This window comes from Peromyscus californicus, unplaced genomic scaffold (genome assembly GCF_007827085.1).
Source record: "Peromyscus californicus insignis strain IS unplaced genomic scaffold, ASM782708v3 Scaffold_14__1_contigs__length_90479793_seg_2, whole genome shotgun sequence".
Classification (NCBI taxonomy): domain Eukaryota; kingdom Metazoa; phylum Chordata; class Mammalia; order Rodentia; family Cricetidae; genus Peromyscus; species Peromyscus californicus.
In genome coordinates, this window is record NW_026294436.1 from 781,376 (window position 1) to 805,571 (window position 24,196).

General features: G+C 40.7%; 1 protein-coding gene across 2 annotated transcripts in view; it reads right to left on the minus strand.

The window, feature by feature from the left end:
- Cntnap5 (contactin associated protein family member 5) overlaps window positions 1–24,196 on the minus strand; it is a 915,960-nt gene that overhangs the window by 305,204 nt on the left and 586,560 nt on the right. For both annotated transcript variants that reach the window (XR_008217835.1, XM_052736717.1), the window contains exon 12: window positions 12,361–12,480. Coding sequence is in view for 1 of the 2 variants with exons in the window: in XM_052736717.1 (XP_052592677.1) it covers window positions 12,361–12,480 (120 nt within the window). In the remaining variant the exon portion in view is untranslated. The remainder of the gene's footprint in view (window positions 1–12,360; window positions 12,481–24,196) is intronic.

The following is a 24,196-nucleotide window of genomic DNA, read 5'->3' on the forward strand; positions in this document are numbered from 1 at the left end:
TAACTGAGCACATCAAAAATATATGAGGAAGCAAATAAATAAGAGAGTTGATAAATACATGAATAAATGAGAGATTAATAAGGATTTGAGAAATTTGTGGGTTAATAAAGAGGAGAAGCATGAAAAAATGATAAGCCCCATGCCTGAAAATCTCACTTGGGCTGCCTCTGCTCATCAGTGTGCTTGGAATCAACAGCCCATGCTGAATGGATGTGTGAAAGGAATTTCTCTAAGTGGCTGTTAAAATTCTTGGCAATTTGAAGGTGACAGTGCTTTAATTTCAGGGTAATTCCACAGCTTTATGACTTAGTAGTTTTGTTTAATGACTCAATTCAGTAGGAGATTATGCTGTCTGCTGTTAGTCCAGAGAGACCACTTCAAAGTCGAGGGTTCCACACATGGTGATAATATCCGCTGCTGGACTTAGCTTGCCAGAGCAGCCTCATGGAAGCCCTGTGTGATCCAGACTGCGGGTAACAGCACGATGCATAAAATGCTGCTTCATCTAACTGGTGGATGACTGTTCTTGAGCTCTTTGGAAAACCCTTCATTACAGAAATCAAACTGCCCCTCTGAAATGTAAGCCACAGTACAAGTTGGAGTGATTCAAAAAACCAGCCACACTAGTATTATTCCAAGCCATTAAACTGCAAGTGAGCTGCAGCACATAAGTCACCCGTGAGTGAAGCTTCACCAGGAAGCCCGCTTTGAAACTTCTCCCAGGAGGAGCTAAACCTACTGTCCATGAGGACACTGATCCTGCTTTCAAGGAAGGTAGGTACAGTGAGGAAAGTGAGGTAGGACAGGAAGTCAAGGAAAAGTGAAACAGATATGAGAAGGGAAAAGAGTCCCTCACCGTGGAGTCTAGTTGATGCTTGAAGAAGGCAGAACTCCAGCACAATGGACAACTCCTGAAAGCCTTTCTCTCTTCCTGCTGAAAAGCTGCAGTTTTCCAAGATTCTTACCAGAAACACTTTGTGCAAGCCAAGTTTCTCCTGGGTTTAGCTTTTCAGATTATAATCTCCTCCAAGAAATGTCTACACCCACTCTATAATCTCACTTAGCAAAAGACAAAAGTAGATGGGGTCTGTTAGAAACCCTTTGAGATGCAGCCTGAGAGCTCCTAAAATAGACCATATGGCCAACGCTAAGGCACTCGGTGGTTACTCTCCTTGAGAAGCCCACACTCACACCTGGATGTGTCCTATTCTCTCGCTCTCAATCTCCATGCTTAAAGTCTGCACTGAGACAGCATTGCTAGCAGCCAGTGAGATGGCTCAGTGGGTACAATCACTTGTTTTCAAGTTCAATTCCTGGGATACACATGGCAAAAGGAGAAATCTCACTCCTGAAAGATGTTCTCAGACTCTACACCTGCCCAAACACTCACATACACACAAGTACAACAGATGTAATGAGAAATTACTCCACTGCCCCCTAGACACAGACAGAAACAGAGACTAAGGAGAAATAATTATGATACAATCTCCAACATCCCCAGAATCTGTCATTTTTTTTCTTGTAGTAAGAATGTCCAAATAGTCAGTTTTCTTCACCCTGACTCCTAATTCACCCTAAGTAGGAGTGGTCCTTTAAAAACATAGACTTGGCTAGAGCATCTCATCGCTTTCCAACTCTGCCAGTGTAAATTCCAAGTTCCTACCCATGGGTCGAAGGACATCAGTGTGAAGATGTGACAGCTGTCCTCATCGGCTGAGATGCTCAGAACACTGTCTACACTTACTACATCCCTTGAATTATCATATTTTTCCTATTATAATTATTGTCTGTGTGTCAAAATCAAGACACTTGCTCCATATACTTTACTCCGTTTCTTGTGAGTAGTTTGCTTGTTCTTGCTGCCTATTGTCAGGTCAATAGATTAACACATAAGAAACACCAGAGAGTGACTGTCACGGAGCAGGAGTGAAGGGAGCTGAGGTCCTTCTCTCAGTGGTGGGGAAACAGAGGCACAGTTCCACCCTGTCATCAGCAGCAGCTTGAGGAGTTCCCTTACTCTTTTAAGGAAAAGATTTCAGTATTAGATAGTATGAAGTAAAGTTTGGGCTTTATTAATGATCTCTTTCTGTGTCTGTGTATCTTTCTGCCTGTGTATGTGTGTATACACATTTACACATGGCAGTATGTGCATATGTGTACATGCATGCGTGGTGGCAATAGGCAGATGGGGTTTCTTTCCTCAACAGTATTCAATCATGCTTTATGAGACAGTCTCTCACTGAATCTAGTTTTATTGATCAGCTATATTGGCAAGGCAATGAGCTCCAGGGATCTGTTTTTATCCACCAACCTAGACTGAAATTACATATTTGCACCCGCATCCTGGTTTCTATGTGGAGAGTGGGGATCCACACTCAGTTTCTGGGCTTACATAGCAGTGATATTACAGACTGAGCCATCCCCAGCCCCAAATATAAAAGTTGTTTCTGTATTCCCAGTGGCTCATCATCATTTTTCTAGAGCAATGGCCCAATACTTATGAATGCACACCAATAGAAAATCTTGGCCTCCTGCTACAGAAAACACAGAACACAGAACAAATGCTCCAGTTCTTGATAGCTGTAGCTGCTATCCTGTTTTTTTCCTACTCACAAGCATTATTAATGCATTTATGAAATAGAAATTATTACAGCCCCTTCAATGATGCATGCCTCCCTGTGTAAGTACTTGGTATATTCAATATATGGTCTCAACTCAAGAGACAGTTTTGGTAACAGTACTTTGTATATGTGAATATGTACACATGTGCACATGCATGCACATGTGTGCAAATGCCAAAGAACAACCTTGAATAATGTTCCTTAGGATATACACTGTCCACCTTGTTTATTCGAGTCCAAGTCTCTCATTGCCCTGTAACTTGCTTATTGCGCTAGACTGATTGGCTAGGGAGCCCTAGGGATTCACTTGATCCTGTTTCCCCAGATGCTAGGATTATAAGCAGGTGCCAGCAGAGCTGGATTGTTCTGTAAAGGTATTAGAGATCAAAACTAGATCCTCATGTTTACAAAGCATGTACCTTACTGATTGTGCTGTCTCCTCCGCACCTTGAGAACAGCGGTCCTGCAGTGATGACGAAACAACTGGTGATTCTAAGAAAGGAAATCTAGACTTTGGCATGTCTTGTTCTCGTGTTAGTCTTTGGTAGAGCAGTAGAAAGTACACATTCTTTCTGTTGTGTGTGCCCTCACACATTTGTGTATATATGTGTGTGCGCCTATATATCTGTATTTCCATGTATGTGTATGTGTGTGCATTGTGTCCTCATAGGAATATGTATGCTTGAGTGTGACAGAATACATCCATGAGTGTGTGTCTGTGTGTATGTTGCAAGTATATTTCTTGACGATGAAGTCAGTAGGAAGATGCCAGCACAAAATGCATACAAATACCATGACACAAACCCCTGAGTTCTACTTACTTTGTTCTTTAATGTGTATGTCCAGTGCTTGCAGCACACTCAGAGTGTGAGGAGAGGTGGAAAAAATGCCCATAAGTATCTTTCCTTCTCGTGTCCTCAATGACTTTCATTCACCTTGTACTGACAGACAGGTATGTACGCAGGAGTAAATCACAGCCACTGCTCTAACTTCAGGAAGCAAGGGTAACAACCGAGGCTAAACTGTGTGGACACAGTTCTTTCTTGCTTTCAATAGCCGGGATGATAATCTATTATCCACAATCACACTTCACAATTACGGCTAGAAATATTGAAGAGACCTCAATCACAACCCTCTACCTACTCCATTATGCACGCTTTGATGAGTTTTAATGACAACAGAGGCTGCTGCCAAAGCAGAGAGAACTGGAGCATCATAATAGTCAGGGTGTGAGACCGGGAGACTCCAGAAGTGGCTTGGAGATGAATTAGGAACTATTTGAGAACGAAAAACAAGTTTTGGTTAGAGATTTGCCTGAACATTTTCTGAAAACTCCCTGCAACGCCTGTATATTATATAAGTGTGTGAAACGGGTATCGGCTCTATCGAGATAGAAAGGGAATGTGTTTGTAAGTGACTGCACAAACAATTTTGCACATAAATATGGAATTTACTAAACAACAGAAAAATAGTGCAGCTGGGAGATAAATATATTTTAATAGCTAGCCAAGTGTCCATTACCATTAAAAAAAGCACAAAACTGACTATAAACTGAGACCTTAGGAAAACGGTTTAAAAGTGTACAGACAGACTGCAATCTGAGCTCTAAGGAAATGTGGTCAGAGGTTCTCACTCCTCTAATTATGCTTCATCCTTATTAGAAATTTTTTCCAGAAAACTTCTCTCCAGACTCCTAGAGTCTTAGAAATAGCTTGGCCATTTAGAACAGGTGAAGACTTTACTGTTTTATCGCTTAGGGTGAGAATGGATATATAGCTCTCAGTCATGGGGAAAACTGTGAGCATAAGTGAGGGTTGATTCTTCAGTCACTACATAACATCACATCACTGTTTCAAGACTGCCTGTCTTAGAAGAATTGGGATTCATGTGTGCAAGGGTTAATACTAACTGCCAACCTGTCTGGGTCTAGAGCCCAACACACCCATTCTTCCTTAAGTTGTTTGTCTGGTATTATGTCACAGTAGTGAGAGAAATAACTATTTCAGCATATATACTGAGGTTTTCACATTAATCTTGAAAGACAACCACTTTTATCATTGTTATTTTACTGATAAGGAAACCAAATCTGTAGTGATTAGATAACTTGTCCAAAGTTGCATGACTATGATGTCCAAGCATTTGAATTTAAACTCCAGTGCAACTTCAAAACATATTCCTCTCCTATGTTTGAAGATGAAAGGCACTGGGAAAAGCTGGGTCATGAAGAAAATACAGGAAGGAAAGGGGAACAGAAGAGCATGTTTCACTTCTGGACTTAGAACACAAGTTGCAAATCCCAAGAATGACCCATAGTCAGTTAAGACTGAAAAGAAAAAAAATTTAAATAAGTAATAAATAAATAAATAAATAAATAAATAAATAAATAAATAAATAAGACTGAATACTGAGGCTGTTCCATATGGTGATATTTTATTTGTGCTGAAACGTGATTTTATTTGTATGTTAATAAATAAAGTTGCCTGGAGATCAGAGGTAAAAGCGAACCATTAAGCAGAAGTCCGGCAGTGGCAGCACATGCTCTTATTCTGATCACACGGCAGGCAGAGTTTCTGTGTGGTCAAGGACACAGCCAAGCATGGTGACCCGAGTCTTTAATCCCAGTACCAACCATAGAGACCAGGAGGTCTGTGACAAGGAGTCATGTGGCTGGGCTTAGAGCCAATGAGAAGACAGAACAGGAAAGCAATAAAAGACAAGTCACACAGGCAGAAGCTCTCTCTCAGGGGGAGGACGGCAGTGAGTGGTAAGCTAAAGGTAGTCTTGGCTCTTCCCTAGTGCTCTGATCTCTTGGGCTTTAACTCTGTATTTGGCTCTGTGTTTCTTATTCAATAAGACAGTTTGGAATTTCGTCTACAGTTCCACAGCTCCAAACTGTTACAGATTTTAAAAGAAATGGCTTTAATCTACCACACATTAAAGAAGGTAGAATAGAATAAAGGAGAAAGGGAGAAATGGGGCTTGAACTTGGCAGTGATTTCATTACGTTCAGTAAACTGGAATCATCTAAAAAGGTGTAAAAGCAGACCTGAGGATTTGTCATACTCTGTGTTGGTCTATTTTCCATTGTTTAAACAAGACACCTGAGGGTAGTCTGTGGAGAGCTTTATTTATATCACAGGTTTGGAGGTTGAACATCAAACAGCTGAGTGCCCACTCTGGCGAAGGTGAAGGAGGAATAGAGATTATTTGCTGAATCAGGAATCCAAAGACACTAAGAGAGGTCAGTCTGTACTTTCATAACAACAATCTTGCGAGAATTAACCAGGGTTCCATGAGAACTCCCTAATCTCTTTCCTGGGTAGTATCCAAGTGACCTACAGACTGCTCACTAAGCCCCTCCCACTTAGTGTTCTATCACCATTGTCGCAGCAATGCAACCCCTACTCAGTTCTGGGATTCCAGGTGTATGACACCATCCCATATGTATGTTCTTAATCTGAATTTAGGTCTCTCTTGCTTCTATGGAGTGGTGACTTGAATGAGAATGTCCTTTGTCCTTCACAGGCTCTAGAAATCAAATCCCTGGCTCCCAGTTGTGGTACTGTTTGAACAGGTTTAGAAGGTGTTGCCTTGATGAAGGAATTCCATCATTGGAAGCAGGCTTTGAAGTTCCACACCCCATTCCCAGTTTGTTCTCTCTGTTTCCTGCCTGTGATTCATGGTGTGAGTCCATAGCTTCCTGCTGCTGCCCACCATGCCTTTGCTCCAGCATCATAGACTACAGTCCTCTGGAAGTGCAAGGCCAAATAAACTCGTTCTACAAACTCTCTTGGCCATGGTGTTTTTTTCACCATGTAACTAAGACAACTGGCAAGCACTTTACCCACTGAGCCATCCCCCTCAACCTGCCTCATATATTTTAATGAGAAATTTACAGATTAATAGGAATGCATCAGTAAATAATGATCGTTTTCTTAAAGTGTGCTAAGTGTCAGTGAATAGCTACACAAAGTGAAATGATAACATAGGGTTGAGACACTCATCCCAGCCTCAGGGTACTCACTAAGGTACTCAGCCTACTAAGTGAGCTGTGTGTGTGTGTGTGTGTGTGTGTGTGTGTGTGTGTGTGTGTGTGTGTGTGTGTGTGCGTGTAAGGTGTGGAGAGGTTAGAAAACAGAATATGAAGGCTTACTATGATTAAAATCTTCAGGATAGGTTGGCAGGCTAGAAAATCGGGTTTTTTTTTTTGTTGTTGTTGTTGTTGTTTTGTTTTTGTTTCTGTTTTTGTTTTGTTCTTTTTTTTTTTTCAGTTCAGGTCCATAACACATGCTGTCAATTCCTTCTTAAGGAGGGATGCCACTATATTTCTCTGACAGTCACTCAGTTACATTATTGAGGACATTCACCTTTGAGTTCACTTTGTTAAAATGTTAGCATTATTAAAAAAATATATATATTCACAGAGAGCACCCAAAGTAATGTTGGACTAAATATGCCATGTTACTAGGCAGTACATAGCCAGATTCATGAAAGCTTTGCTCTGTAGATAATGTACACTGACATACGAGTCACAAAGGCAACAGTTGTCTGTATTATACTTTAGGAATGCACAGTCCAGCTTTGTCTCTTCTAGATTCAATGAAACCAAATGCACAAGTGTCTGATGGGTGACCTTTTGACTTCAGAAGGCCAAAACTCTACCCTCAGAACATGTGTTTCTGTTGTATGTCCTTTAGAATGTCCCATCCTAGTAGCTCCCTGGAAACATATTCTTACCATGTAGAATGTCTACTTTCTCTCTGTGTCTCTCTGCCTCTCTGTCTCTTTCTCTGTCTGTCTCTCTGTCTCTGTCTGTCCTTGTTTCTCACTGTCTTTGTCTCTCTCTTTCTCTCTCTTAATTGCCCATTTGCAGATCTACAATAAATTTCTCTTTAAAATCCACCATCTCAGGTTCTTAGATTTCTTCTTTGAATTCTTGAAAAAAAATCTGAAATCTAGTAGCTCTGGATAGCTTTTCAGATAGTTGAGTTTTCTGGGACCCTAGCCCCCCCCAAACTAAGCTCACCAGGAAATCAGAAAAACTGACAAAATATGCAAATTCCCTCATATTATAAGACCACATTTATGTTTCATATTTTAGAAATGAATCTACAATTACACATCGTGAACAACTTTTTGTGTGCTGGTTATATGTACAGTGTTAATGGTTTATAAATAGCTCAACATATGCACATTCATAATTCTTTGTTCAGAGTTACGTGTAAACCTAAATAGGACTTTGGGAGCATGAGAACAACAACCATATACAGAGAAACATGATAGTGATTAGAGGTAGAGCCGGAGAAAATCTCAGTGACAAGACTGACTACCTACCTAGAGGACCAAGATTAAACTTTAGAATGACTGGCTGTCTCTGTTTTAATTCTCTATAAATTTTGGTAGCTGGGGATGGGAAGGGAAAGTAGATCTGGAGAATAGTTCTCTGGCTTCCCAGATTGCCAGATCTTTGAGGGAAAAAAACTTAAAAATTCAATTCCCATCTCAGCTTATGGGCATTTGTAAAGACAGCCATCATAAACCCTGGTGTTCAGGTCACACTTTCTGGATGGCTTTGTTACAGATTTCACAGCATCACAATCCACTCCTATTTAACAACATGGAAGGTGTAAGATTCCCAAAATAAAGGCTCATCCTTGCTCATCATTACAGAAATTCTTATCTATGACCATCTAAACTGTTGACTCAGCATCAGGGCAACAGTAAAGGCCCATCATGGAAAAGTTTCTAGTGAAGAGTGTAGAATCTCTGGGCTCAGTGGAGCCCAACATTTCAGTGAGTTGAGTCAATCACAGAGCCCAGGCACCACCTGGAAGAAGGGAGGTTCACTGTAGGCAGTGCTCCAGAGGAAGCCGAAATAATTATCCCTCTACAGCAATACTGTGCTTTTCCTTCCAACAATTCTCATGCTCTAGCTCAGTCCCTACAAGACAAGCAGCCATGACACTCAGCCAAGTCTTCCCACCAAAGACCCAGCTTTGCTTTCTTCTCTCCTGTCTCTTTCTATGAGATGCTGACCAGATGTCACATATGCTTCTTCTGGTCCACTGGGCTGTCCTCACCCATTCTCTGAGTTTCTCCTCCCCCATTTGGCTTTCTGCCATGACATGGCTTATCCCTATGCTTCCTTAATTCAAGAAGCACATTTGTTCCTTTTCTTCTCCATTCTCCTTCTCTAGGCAGCTGCTGAGATGTACAACTTTGATCTGTCCTGAGATGTTTTTCTTTTCAACTATAATAAAACTCTCCTGGTGATTCCCTTTGACTTTATTCTTAAATTCTTTGATTAATTAAAGTAGGTGTCGCAAAAGGGGAATCCTGATGTCTCCAGAATTATCAGGACACAAGTCCCAAAGTCTAGTTCCTCCACGACTACAGCACCAAATCAGCAAGTCATAAGATCAGCTACACCTTCTTTAGCCATCAATTGATAAACTATCAAACAATAAACCCCAGGAGAGGCAGGGTTCAAAAGCACAGTTCTGAATGAATAAAGTCTTCTATGTTCTTATATGTATGTTGCTTTGTAGAGCTTAATTTTTTGTGCTATTCTAATATACACATTTCAAATTCAAAGTATGTTTTAATGTAACAGGAAAAAGCTTAAATGTGGACACTAAAATAAAAATAGGTGATTTAAATGTATATTGTGTTTAAATGCACAATCCATTTATAGAAAAAAATCTTTACATTTCTAAGAATTTGTTAACTTAATATCTTGATTTTGGATTATGATTTGTTTTAGCATTTCTTTATAGATTTCTCCATTCTTCAGATTTTCAACAATAAGCATTTATTAATTTTATAACAAAAATCAAAATGTTGATTAAGGTAAAGATATATGCAATACAGAATGTCCAGTTAATGTTTCAGCGATATGGATTATGACTGGGCCAGAGAGCATTCATGGTCCCAGCTGGGTGGATAGCTGCTTGGTTTATTACCTGCAGTAAGTCATGAAATTCTGAAATTCTCTTTCTTCCATACAAGATGGAGATTTTTTAAAAAGCTATTTGCTTAGATTTTTCTGGTGGAATTAACAGAGATGATATTTGTAAGCTCCAATTAAACTCCCTGAAATGTCTGCACTCAGCAGTGGGCAGCCATCCTACAACTCCTGGATACATGAGACACCTGTTACTCAGCAGTAAGCATTTGTCTCCTTCGCTTTCTCTTGTAGCCAAAACACCTCTTTTTGGAAAGCAATTTTCAGGGGAATTTATATCTAAAAACCTTAGCAATCTTAGGAAAAGTACATTTAGTGAATTAGGATTTTCCAGGCTAGCCTAAAATTTTGCATATATATTTTTTCACTAAGAAGCTATGTGCGAGTTACATTTTGAACAGAACCAGGACACATTGTCCAGTCCAGTCCTAGACTAGGTTGTTGAGTAGAACTGGGTCACTCCAACCAAGAGCAGCAAAGAGCACAACTGCTATTCTTGCTCTAAGGCAACTACAAAGTAGCTGACATATAGCCACTCTTCACTAGATGAAGTACTGTGGAAACGCACCAACAAACAAGAAAGGCCACAACAACAACAAGGTCTAGCTAGCACTTTCTTCGGCCAGTGTCCGGTTCTTGGTTTTCAGTTGGGAAAATGGCCGAATCCACTTTGTCATCACTCTCTGCAGTGGCTCCACTGCCCTCTGCCTACAGCATCACATGGCTGTGTTCCTAAGCTGACTGTCACATGACCAGCCATAGGGTCATTTCTTGCATATCCTTAGCGACTTGGGCACTATCTGTCTAGAAAGATCTCTGTAAGTATGTCGCCTCACTGGAGAGGAGCCTAGAGCACAAATACTCCATGAAATGTGAGAGGCCTGACTCTGTTGCTTCATTACAGGGTGCATCTGGCATCTCTGAGGACCAGGGCTTGAAATAAACTGTGAATGTGTGTGTGTGTGTGTGTGTGTGTGTGTGTGTGTGTGTGTGTGTGTGTGTGTATGTGTGTGTGTGTATGTGTGTACTGTGTGTGTATGTGTGTGTGTATGTGTGTATAGTGTATGTGTGTACAGTGTGTGTGTATGTGTGTACAGTGTGTGTGTGTATATGTGTGTACAGTGTGTGTGTGTATGTGTGTGTGTGTGTGTACTGTGTGTATGTGTGTGTGCATGTATGTACAGTGTGTGTGTGTATGTGTGTACAGTGTGTGTGTGTATATGTGTGTACAGTGTGTGTGTGTGTGTGTGTGTGTGTGTGTGTGTGTGAGAGAGAGAGAGAGAGAGAGAGAGGTGCCAACAATCAATGACAGTCATTCACAGAAGGACTACTGGCAAAGCTAAATGCTTAAAAACCTACCACATCAATGTTTGGGAAGGTGGAATTGTATTACAGAATAAACTAACCATGAAATGCCACTTTTAAACATGTATTGTACTTGTGGGGAGGGCACATGGTACCAGTGTGAATCTGTGGAAATCAAAGGATAACATGTGGGAATCTTGTTGGAGTCAGTTCTCTCCTCCTAATGTGGGGTCCAGTGATTGATCTCAGATCACTGAACTTGGCACTAAGGGCTTTTACCTGCTCAAACTCTGATGCCATTTCTAAACCTATGCAATTAGTTTATAAAGAAATTACATGCTCTCAGGATATTCCATAGAAAACATTCTCTCTGATGAAGATGATGATGAATTGATGATAATGATGTAGATGATGATGATGATGATGATGATGATGATACACAAGAGAACTACAATTCCCAGAAAAAGAGGCTATACTTATATTGAATATTGTACAAAGCTAATTGATTGGAACTTTGGTGATTGGGAACAAGTCAAAACGTTGCAGATCCAATGCACATTTATTGAGAAATCTTGGCCTATTGAACAGTAACATATTGCCCAGCTCTGTGTATAACTCAACATTCCTGCGACTGTCTGGCAAGTAGTCTTGAAATATTTGAAGTGGCTCCTGTATTTCATAAATCTAAAGTCTAAGAAAGTCATCAGATAGCATGTGAGGCTCAGAGCAGAGACTCTCAGCTTTCCTGAAATCTTCCCACCTGATGTTTGACTAGCATTTAGAAAAATATCTTGATTTACAAAAAATCATCATGAAACTATTAGCATGACAGAACATGGAATTTGTGGCAACCTATATCTATGTTCTCAGGCCACGGTTCTCAGGAACTTCTGTTTGGCTCTAGAATAAACTATCTCTTTCTCCTTTTGAGGTGAGGGCTGTTTTTTAGGTATTTACTTGCTGCTCCAACACACCTGGTTATCTACTATCCTCACAGCTTCTTGGTGTAATCCATTTCACTGAGGAGCTATTGAAGCTCAAGAAGGTAGGACTCACCCAGAGGCACAGCCCAGAGAACCATTTATGAACGAATTTTCCCCTTTGTGAATCAAGACTTCCCACTGACTTTTATGTCTTGTTTATTGTTTGTTTATTTATTTTGTTCTTACCGCCTTTTCCTATTGTTGTTGAGTTTTAACAGAGAAGATGACCTTGGCAAGCCTGACAGAGAACAGTGGGTGATTCATTCTTGTTTCAGGGAATAGTGTCACAACCATTACCAAGCTACCTCTACACTCTTTCTTGAAAATAACTAAGCTAATTCCTAATATTTTTCAAGATAGCATCCTTCTCCCACTGAAGCTAGTCCTGTAAGATTTTGTTCCCTCAGGTGTCCCGTTCTAGAAACTCCCTTCCATCTCATACCGGCAGTTGCACAGACTAAGCATGCTTGGAAAACATGGCCCTTACCAGTGATATTGCAGTACACCTGGAGAGGTCCCAGCGGCCCGCTGCCATCAGAATCAACATAGAAGAAGCCAGCTTTATTCCCTCGGTGTCTGTACACCTCACAGGACTGCTCATAGATGGCTGTAAAGACAGAAAGGCAAACTTTACTTGGCTCTGAATATCCCTCTGCAGGGGTCAGTATCCCATACTTAAGCCTACTTCTCATGCTTCTTCCTTTCCCTTCCTGTATAGCCCCAAAGTCTTTACAGCCCAGTGTTCTGGTACTTTACAAACTTATGTCCATTTTAGTTTAATTTCTGTTGCTGTGATAAAATATCTGGACAACAAAGCAACATAAGGGAGAAATGGCTTACTTTTCCTCACAGTTTTAAGTTGCAGTCTATCATTGTGAGGAAATCACAGTTGCTGGAACTGGAAGTACCTATAGTCATATCACATCCACAGCTAAGGACATGGAGAAACAAATGCACATTTGTCTAATTGCTGGCTTGCTTATACATGGCTTAATTTTTCCATACAAATAGTTCAGAAACTATGCTGCTTGGGCTATTGTCAACTGGACACAGCTGGAGTCATTTTGGAAAACAGAACCTCAAAGGAGAAAATGCCCCCACATGACTGGGGTGTAGGGAACTCTACTGGGCATTTTACTTATTAATGATTGATGTGGAAGGGTGTAGCTCAGTGGAGGCAATGCCACCCTTCAGAACATTGTCCTGTGTGGCATAAGAAAGCAGGATGAGCAAGCCATGTTAGCAAGACAGTAAGCAGTATGACTCCATTGCCTCCCTTCAATTCCTGCTTCCAGTTTCCTGTCTTGAGTTCCTTCCCTGACTTCCCTTCATGATAAATTGTGACTATAACCTGAAATAAGTCCTTTCCTTATGTCTTTATGATAGCAATACAAACCTAACTAAAACAAGGATCCCCTGTCTAGAGAATGGTTCCATCCATAGTGGACTATATCTTCCCATACCACTTAAGATAAGCCTACAGACATGTCCTCATACCAGCTCAGTATGAGAGTATGACAGTAGACAACCCCTCCTTGAAACTCTCTTCTCAGGGTATTCAGGTTGTATGAAGTTGACAGTTAAAGATAGCCATCACACACCATTACTTTTATAATTTATTCATTCATTTTTCTAAGCCCATCTCAGGGGTACATCTATCCTAAAATCTCCCCTCCTATCTGTCCCGGCTGTTGGCTGATTTACATGCTGCCCCTATGTCTCTATAGTGGACTAAGCTAGGACCATCAGCACACTGGTCTATCTTCTAGAACGTGCTAAAGGACCTCTAAGAATCATGGCTGTGTGTCATGGGACACTGCATCACGGCATCTAGCAAATCTCTAAGCAGCATCATGGTTCAACATATATTTTGCTAGTGAATTTAAAATTCACATATGCTGTTATTTTTTTTTTTTTTTTTGGTTTTTCGAGACAGGGTTTCTCTGTGTAGCTTTGCGCCTTTCCTGGAACTCGCTTTGGAGACCAGGCTGGCCTCGAACTCACAGAGATCCGCCTGGCTCTGCCTCCCGAGTGCTGAGATTAAAGGCATGCGCCACCACCGCCCGGCGCTGTTATGTTTTTTTAGCAAGAAAATATGAGGACACTGTCTTGGGGATGTGTGTGTGTGTGTGTGTGTGTGTGTGTGTGTGTGTGTGTGTGTACATGTATTTGTGTGTTTGTGTGATGCCTATAGTTAAATTCAGAGGTTGTTTCTATCTAGTAACCACTTTGTTTTCCCCTTCCTTTTTGGCTAGGATGCCTGGCCAGTGAGCCTTAAGAATCTGCCTGTCAACACCTCAACATGAGCATTACAAATGTGCACATCATAGCCGCTTTTACATGTTCTGGGGATCATATCAGGTCCTCATGCTTGCAAAGCAAGCACTGTACCAACGGAGATATCCTCCAGCCAAAAGGGACTTTCTCTTACATTTATATATGCCAAGTTTAGAAAGTAACTGATATAATATTGTATCCGGTTCAATCCATCTTCACCTAACAATTGCTGTCTAATTTATAGATGTATGTCAACAAGTATGATTTCACCAAAGGACAGAGACATAAATAAGACCATTAGCCTGTGTCCTCATGCTTATAAGCCAGGGCAGGCACTGTTCTTGCATGCTCATACAAGAGCAGGAACAGGAAGAGGTCACAGGGGTCACTTAATTTGGAGCTTTAACAGAGCTATAGACTTAATAAATATTAATCTCATTAAACCAACACTAACAGATTTGGAAGAATGCAAAGGTAATGGCTTCAAAGATACATTAACCATCTTAGGCATAAAAATTTGTTTTTAATACTTCACACAAAATCCTGTATTTCTGAGAAGCATGTGTGCATTGAATTATGTCACCTAACCATGCTTAAAACACTTCAATGGATCCTAACATCATTCAAGATAGAGTACAAGCTTGTCACCTTAGCCGACTTCTGCCCCTGTGACTAATGTCCCATCCCAGGAATATGAAGTAACCGTTCGTCATGATCAACTGTGAGGTGAGCTTCAAATAATTCATTACCAGTCAAGTTCTAAAGCCTGAGAGAGTTGGAATTTTTATACTTTGGAGTGAATTCAAGGTTATACTTATATTCACACAACTCTCTCTGGTATTCATGTACACTTTCTGAAGCAGAGGTAAATGAGAGTGTCATGGTATGTGCCCTAAACACTGAACACAAAATGCATCATATACTCTTCCTAACACCTGATATCCCCATTGGTAAAGTGCTGGCCTGGAAGAATATGATCTTCCAAATCTATGTCATGTACTTTGGTGTGCATCCACACATGTGAATGTCAACTAGTATGAGTAGCCATCTCCAAACACACCTACAGTCATAGGAGGACAAACCCATGAAAGACATTGCCACTGCTGTTGTCTCATGAGTATGAAAGAAAAATAACATCCAGTCAGCATGTGAGCATTTGCCTAACTGCTGAGAACACTGAACCAGAGAGTGGAGGCATTAGCTGCTAAGCCTGATGACATGAGTCTGGTCCCTGGTACTTACATGGTAGAAGAAGAGAACAAGCTGCTGCATGTTCTCATCTACCCTCCACATTTATTCTGTAGTACACACACAATCACATAAATATAGTCATATAAGGGCATGTGTGTGCACACATACACACATGCACACACCCCAACACAATAAAATTGTAAATATTTCACAAAGAACATGAACTCTAGAAATGAACTGGGTAAATGTTTGCAGTATGGCCACAACTAGCACCTGTGTTACTTTGAGAAAGTAAGTGACTTTACCCTTTCTGGCCACTCCTAAGGTTATTCCAGGATGGACACTTCCTGGTATTCAGATACTCATGCTTGTCTCAGTTAATTTTCTCATTGCTGTTACAAAACACCTGACCAAAACAACCTAAAGGAGAAAGGGCTATTTCTGGCTCACAGTTAAGTTGGATACAGGCCATATTGGAGGAGAATACAAGGCAGTTGGTGGAGGAGCCAAGATTAGATTCCTAGAAAGCGGTGGTGACCATCTTTGAAGCTCCTGGATTACTCCCTGAGGTAGAAGCCATTGGCCTCCTCAGGAGAGAATCTGATGGAAAAATTCTACCTGAGAGATCTTAGGAGCCTCTACTGCCTGCCATGAAGGTGAGCAAAGCTTCACAGTGCTTGAAGAGGGGCTGGCGATCTACTTTTATGTTTTCAGACAGAGCTATGTTTTTCATAAAACTCACATCTTCAACTCCACTTGCAGAACTGGATGCCACTTGCAGTTTCTGTAGGTTTAGGATAATTTTACAATGTAAATTTGTTGTCTCTTAGATTGTACTTGTGTGTGTGTGTGTGTGTGTGTGTGTGTGTGTGTGTGTGTCTGTGTGTGTGTGTGTGTGTCTGTGTATGTCTGTCAGTCTGTCTGCATTTTTCACACCAGGGTTTTTGTTGCTATAATAAAACACCATGACCAAAAGCAACTTTGGGAGGAAAGGTTTTACTTCATCTTGAGCTTGTAGTTCACTATCTAAGGAAGTTAGGGCAGGAATATTTCCATGAGGAAATATTGCTTACTGTCTTGCTCCTCATGGCTTGTCCTGGCTGCTTTATTATACCATTCAGTACCATCTGCTATTAGATAGCACCACCTACAATGGACTGCCATGTCAAACATTGTTCAAGAAAATGCCCTACAGGATTGCTTATAGACCAATCTTAAGGAGGCATTCTCACAACTGAAGTTCCCTCCTCTCAGATGACTCTAGCCTGGTTCCAGTTGACAAAACCTAGCCAGCACAGTATTCTCAGGTTTGCGTATGGAGGTCAGAGGACCAACTCAGGAGTCTGTCCTCATCTCTGTCCTTGGTTGATCCAGGGTCCGTTGTTGTTTTTCCACAGCATAAGCCACAGGCTAGCTGGCCTGTGACAGTCCAGAGTAGAAACACTCTCTGCCTTTTGTGTGGGTCCTGGGGACTTTAATTCAGTCCTTTATGACAAATGCACTATTACCCACTGAACGATCTCTCCAGCTTCAGGTTCTGTGACTTCAATGAAAGGATTTCCTCTACAGATCTGCCGCTTTCTCTCTGGCTTTCATCTGTGCACTCTAAACCCTCAACCTTTTCCTGCTCTGATTTCCTGAGCTTGCTTTTTCTCTTTTATTTCACCATCTTGACTTTTATTTGTTTGTTTGGTTTGTTGGTTGTTGTCTTGTTTTTCAAGACAGCTTTTCTCTATAGCCCTGGCTTTAAGACTTTTATGGTGAAAAGAGGTAGGTGTCTTGTACTGCGAGAAAGTGAGGAAGGAGCCTGCTAGCATGTGACTCAGACATTGGGAGCTATTGGGAAGGGTCACATTTAATTAACTGATGCCTCTAACCTGAGGTCCTTGGGGGAAGTAAGAATGGTACTTGACATCCTTTTGGAATCCGAACAATTGGGGAGTTTACAGACTCACAGACATGCAGTCTGACTCTCCTTGTAGAATCAGATATCACAGAGTCAATGCTAAGGGTGGCTTTGCTTTGGAATGTTAGTCTTTCTTTCCTGGGACCACCTGCTACAGATTCTCAGACCTGCTGTCCTTAAAGTGCTTTTCATTGGCTCTGACACTGCAGATAAGTGGAGCCTGATTGACTCCTACCTTACGTCTAACAACATTTCTAATTTCTCCTTAGTTAAAAATGAAGATGCAGCACAATAATCTATTGAAAGGAATGCAGAAATGTAGAAGGGCAGTTGGGAAAATAAGTGCAAATAATTCCAAAGAAAATGATGGTATTTATTATTTCTGAAAATAATATTTTTGTTAATTAAAACAACTTGGGAAACGTGGCATATGATGACACACCAGCGACTGAGGCAGGGGGATATCCATGAATATGTTGCAGAGCCAGGCTACAGAACAAAATCCTTTATCAAGCAAACAAATAGACAGACAGCCACTGCTATGGTTCAAGGTTCCTTCTAGGAAACCATCTGCTTCCTCAGTAAATGTTAGCAGACGCCCTTACTGCCCCGTCACTATACATGCTAATCCTTCAGTCCATCCTTTGGCCTCCCATTAGACCACAAATCGCTGGAGTACATAGACTTTTCTCTGTTTCTAAATGGCCCACTCAGCTGGGGAGGTAGCTTTGCATGCAAAGTGTTAACTATGGCAGCACAAGGATGAGAGTTCACCTCAGAATTCAGGAGAAAACCAGGGCTGGTGACACATGCTTGTAATCTGAGCATGGGGACTGTAGACAGAAAGAACTTTGGATCCAGACCAACCAGCCAAGCCTATCTAATGAGTTCCATACAAGTGCCTCCAAAGACAAGGTGGATGGTGACTGAGGAAAAAGTCAAGGTTGTCCTCTGGCTTCCACATGCACACACATGTGCACACATGAACACATACATACGCACTTAAACATACACAATTAATGACTATAAGTTAAAAGTTCCCATAGTTGCTAAAAGCTTAATTGAAGAAAACCAATAGACTCTATGGAAATCTCTGCCTCTGAAATACCAGTAGAACTCAAACCAAAGAGATTTCTTCCACCCAGTACACAAGATATGACCTTCTGTGTTCTCTGAATATTCTAGATTAGCACAGGTAGAGACCCACAAGAGAATCACAGCATATTCTGCTGTGGAGAAACTGAGTGCCTAAAAGAACATGAAAAGGCAGCTGTTGGTAGGCTTTGGAGATGGCTATCAGTAGAGTGCTTGCCATACAGGCATGAGGACCTGAGCTTGATTGCTAGAACCCATGTAAAAAGCTGTGTGTGACAGTGTGTGCCTGTAATCCCAGATGGACTGAAGAGCTCCAGTTTGGGTGAGACCTTGTCTCAAAAAATAACGTGGAAAGCATTGATTTCTAACCTCCTTATGCACATGTGATTGCATATACAAGCACTCCCATGAACAGGCACACATATAATACTACTGGAATTTTCAAGGAATTTCTTTGTGGTCACTAAATGATGCCAGGGAAATCAAGATTTCCTCTTGGGGTTCTTAGCATCCTTAATAGAATAATTTAAGAATGGATTTAATTGGAAGCTCAAAGAATTTCTATGAAATTCCCAAATAACCAATAAAATTATAATATTTAGAAAAAAATTTTAAAAAGGAAATCCCCAAAGCAGGCAAAACTGAAAATCTCAGTAGCTGCTCAGAGAAGGAGAATGGAAAAGATAAAGGAAAAAAAGGCATTCTGTTTGAGTTAAGCAGACGTGGAAATTAGCCACATGGTGGCAGGTGGCCACATGGTAGGAAGGGGAGCTTCAGAGACGGAATGTGAAAGCCTGAGTACCAGGGAACATATTCTTAGACTCCAGCCAACATCCAACAGAGAAAGGCAAAGGAGAAGAGAAAGGAAAACTTTCTTAGTCAGAACTCAAAAATGCCCACAGATCCACACAAATCTCATTGCAGCTTATAGCAACTATACTAGGGATTGGGATTCTAAGAACAAGAACATTACCTAAATAAAGAAACAATCCTTCCTTTTATGTCTTTAGCAGAGCTTAAGAACCTGCCTTGCTGAGGCTTAGTCCCACAGCCAGGCGATAGGCAAGCCCAACATTAACTCTTAAGAGAGGAGACAATGACATGTCTTCATCAAGAAGGAGATTCAATTCTTATGCACACAAAGATGTTTTTGAGGCAGCAAAGTGTGTCTGTGTTAAAAATAGCAACCAGAAAAGTGAGCATTGTTGTTGAAGTGTTACTATCAGGAATTCATGCAAAGCACTGCACTTCCCAGTGAAAAGGACAATGGTAGACACATCAGGGCTCTTCAGGATAAATTTCTACACAAACAGCAGATATATAATGTGACCAGACAGAGCAGATGGATCCATGGTTTCATATCTGAGAGAAATAGTGTGAGTACAGTTCTGGCAGATAATTTATTGCCTAAGGTACAATTTGAAACATCCTTGTGATGTTCTCTCTCATTAGAGATAATGATAGTATTAAGACAGCAAAATAGTTTTATTTAGACCTCACCTTTTCAAGTGCCAAGGTCAGAGCTATAGTTTTGCAGCTTCGCTACTTATATTCCTACTGTAAAACTATGGAAACAAATATGAAACTGTGTGTGTGTGTTTGTGTGTGTGTGTGTGTGTGTGTGTGTGTGTGTGTGTGTGTGTGTGTCCATTCCTGTGTACATGTAGTAGTCAGAGATTAATGTCAGGTGTCTTCCTCGGTCACTCTCTTCACTGTCTACCCCAATGCCATGGAGTACATGTGAAGTCAGAGGAAAACTTGCAGGGCTTGGTTCTCTCCTTCCATCTTGTGGGTCCTGGGGATCAAACTCAGGTTGTCAGACTTGGCAAGCACTTTAACCCTCTGAATCAACTTGTCAACTTGTGCACCTTAGTTTTTGAGACAGAATGTGAAGCTCAGCAATTTGTCTAGACAGTGATTCCCAGAGTTCCACCTGTCTCTGCCTCCCAAGCACTGGGATTGTAAGTGCATACCACTATACCTGACTCTTGGTTGTGGGTGCTGGGAATTAGAACTCAATTTTTTCATGAGTACATGGTGAGCTCTTTACACAGTAAACTGTCTCTTTAGCTTCTCAGTACATATTTTAAGACCTTAAAAATATTTCAATTCTTCTTAGCATGTCTATTGCTGTCCTTATTCTGCTCCATATACATACACACATATGTTTGTAACAATAATTAAAAAGAGACCATGAATTTAAAGGAGAGTGAAGAGGGCATAGGGAAGGTTTGGAGGGAGGAAAGGAACAAGATCAATGAGGTAATTATAATCTCAAAAATAAAAGAAATAATTAAAAAATGTTTCAATCCAGGGCAACCCTGGAGGAGGTGGGAATGGGGGGTGGGCTGGGGGGAAGGTGAGGGGGGCCGGAGGGGGGAGAACAAGGGAATCCGTGGCTGATATGTAGAACTGAATTGTATTGCAAAATAAAAATAAAAAATTTTAAAAAAATGTTTCAATTCTGTCTCTTCATACTTGTGATGTCCTGGATGAGTGTATTTACCACATGATTGCAATTAGTTACAGACCTACACACACTGCCTATTGACATAAATAAGATCAAATTAACTCCAGTAACCAAGTGAATGCTTGTGCAGCATTTTATTTGGCAGTCGTTTATTTAATTAAGTTTTTCAAAACCCTAGTGCAGTTGACTTTTGAGAATTTGATTTGGGCTTCTTTTGAGAAAGAAAATAAAAATAGTACTAAAACTAATGAGAATCACAAAATCAGTTAAAAGACTGTCAGTGGATTACACTGGAGAAAGAAGAGCTTTTGATGTCCCAGGTCACAGACTGAACTCAGAAAACAGAGCAAAATGTCAGATTGCAATATTAGACCACAAAGGAGGAGTCAGAGACTCTTTGGGCTCTTGGCAAACAGTGTATTAGAGCTCTGGTGCTGATGGTATGCTCTTAACAATGTCTGACAAAGACAGGATGCCTGCCAGGGGGCTTCTGGAGAACTGGAAAGGCCAAGACCAATACCTTCTTCCAGCTTCACCACTACCCAAGCCTCATCTGCCTCATCTGTGCTTCATTGTCTCCTCTGAAACCAGCTATTAAAGTCAGTCTGCAGCAGCAGTAACTATATACTATACACAGCAGTCACTATATGTTATACACAGCAGTCACTATGCAAAGCACTCACTATATATTATACACAGCAGTCACTATATACTATACACAGCAGTCACTATATACTATACACAGAAGTCACTATATACTATACACAGCAGTCACTATATACTATACACAGCAGTCACTATATACTATACACAGCAGTCACTATATACTATACACAGCAGTCACTATATACTATACACAGCAGTTACTATGCACAGCACTCACTATATATTATACACAGCAGTCATTATATACTATACACAGCAGTCACTATATACTATACACAGCAGTCACTATATACTATACACAGCAGTAACTTTATACTATACACAGCAGTCACTATAGTCTATACACAGCAGTCACTATATACTATACACAGCAGTCACTATATACTATACACAGCAGTAACTTTATACTATACACAGCAGTCACTATATACTATACACAGCAGTCACTATATACTATACACAGCAGTAACTTTATACTATACACAGCAGTCACTATAGTCTATACACAGCAGTCACTATATACTATACACAGCAGTCACTATATACTATACACAGCAGTAACTTTATACTATACACAGCAGTCACTATATACTATACACAGCAGTCACTATATACTATACACAGCAGTCACTATATATGATACACAGTAGTCACTATATACTATACACAGCACTCACTATATACCATACACAGCAGTCACTGTATACTACACACAGCACTCACTGTATACGTGTGCAGAGCCTTATATGTGATATACAGGACATTCTGGCATTCTATGATTCAGTAAATCAGTCTATAAAATTATAGCAAGAAATAATAATATGTTATGGCTAAAACGTGAATGTGTGAACATAGAGAATAAAAACTGTTTTTAATAGCCCAGATGTAAATGAAGTCCATCCTATTGGTAGCATGAAAGCAATACACCTTATGTTGATGATGGGCTGAGACAAATGTCGGTGGGCAAAGCTTCAATGACAGTGTTCCTCTGACTACATCAACTGGCAGTCCCTAGGCTTACCACTGGAAAATCATCATCCCCAAGGTGACCGACATTAGACTAAAAATACTGTTCTAAAAAGTACCTTGCAAGAGATTCAGGTGAGACTGGAGGGAGGGCTCAGCCACTGAGCCACTCTGCAGAGGCCCTGGGTTCCATTCCTAGCACCCACAATGCACAACTCACAAGTCACTGGAGGCTGACAGCTCTGAGTTTAACAACATGATAGCTGATAAAGATGTGGCCTTCTCAGAGACACAAAAGGCCATTAAGGGAAGAAGACTATGTCACCCTAAAGAAAGCCACCTTGATACTGTTTTGTGCTGATGGTATTTAAGGAAAAGCAAATAAACCAAACAAAATGAAGAAAAACAGAAATAGATTCAAAGGCTTAGGGGGTAGCTCAGTCAGTAAAATGTTTGCCTTGCAAGTTTGAGCAGCTGAGTCCAATCCCTTAAACTTAAAACATTAGTTGGTAATTGTGACATTCACTTGGAATCTTGGAACCAGAGAGGTAGAAATAAGGGAATTCTACCCAGATCACTGAGAGATCTTACCTCAAAAATCAAGGTTGACAACACTTAAAGATTGACGGTTTAGATTATTCTCTGATCTCTACATCTGTTCATATACATATACATTTGCACACACCTGAGGGATTATATATAACTATTGTATACCTACCACATTTCTTAAAAAGACAAAGAAAAATACACACCCAGAAAAGCTATATCCCTACCACTGATTGTCTGAGATCAGGGCATTCATCTGGAAAGTTGTCATGTACCATCCTCATCCTTACCTGAAGAACATAACTCATTCTCCCAAGACATCTCCTATCAGCTCAGACATGACTCCCAAGAAAGCCATTGAAAAGAAAGAACCTTAAAACATGAATTTCTTCCCAAATATTTGCTTTCTGTAAGTCTACACAGACAGGTCCTTGCCTTCTTTGCCTCTCCAATGGATTTCCTCTTGTTGAAGATGCTGCACGTTCAGAGATCTGAGCCCCTGGTGCCCCACCTTGCCTGGCTGTTCTGCCTCCTGGTGTGGAGAGCACTTTGCTTCACTTTGTGTACTGATCTCCATGTGTTATGGGGCCTTTGCATGCCGGGGACTCAGGGATACTTGGGAAGCATGCTTCCTCTTCAATGTCAGGCAGCTGTGGCTCTTTTTAAAAGAGAAGCCAAAAACTACAGGTGTGGCGGCGCATGTTTGTAACCCCAGCTTGAGGAGGCAGAAGTAGGAAGTAGGGACTTGCTGGCAGACAGCCCAGCCAAATGATGTACTCCAGGTCCCAGGGAGAGATCCTGTCTTGAAAAACTACCTGCATAGCGTATAAGAAACAACACTAGAGTTTGACCTCTGACCTCCATTTTATTTCACACTTGCATGCTTACACACACACCCTCATATGAATATTCATCTCCTCACATGCAAACACAAATCTTATAAAAGAAGCCTGGCTGGATGCTCCAGTAGTCCTAGGTACTCAGGAGGCTGAAGCAGGAGAACTGTTTGAGCCTAGGAGAACAAAAAGATCTTATTTCTTAAAATGAAATATACAAATTTTTAAAAGAAGATTGAGCATGATGCAGGGATATTTTTAAATACACTGTAACTTGAGATTGACTCTTCTATAGCTAGTCAAGGACTTGTATTTACACATCTCATAATGAATAAGTCAGACATCAAGGGAAATAATAAAAATACTCTTT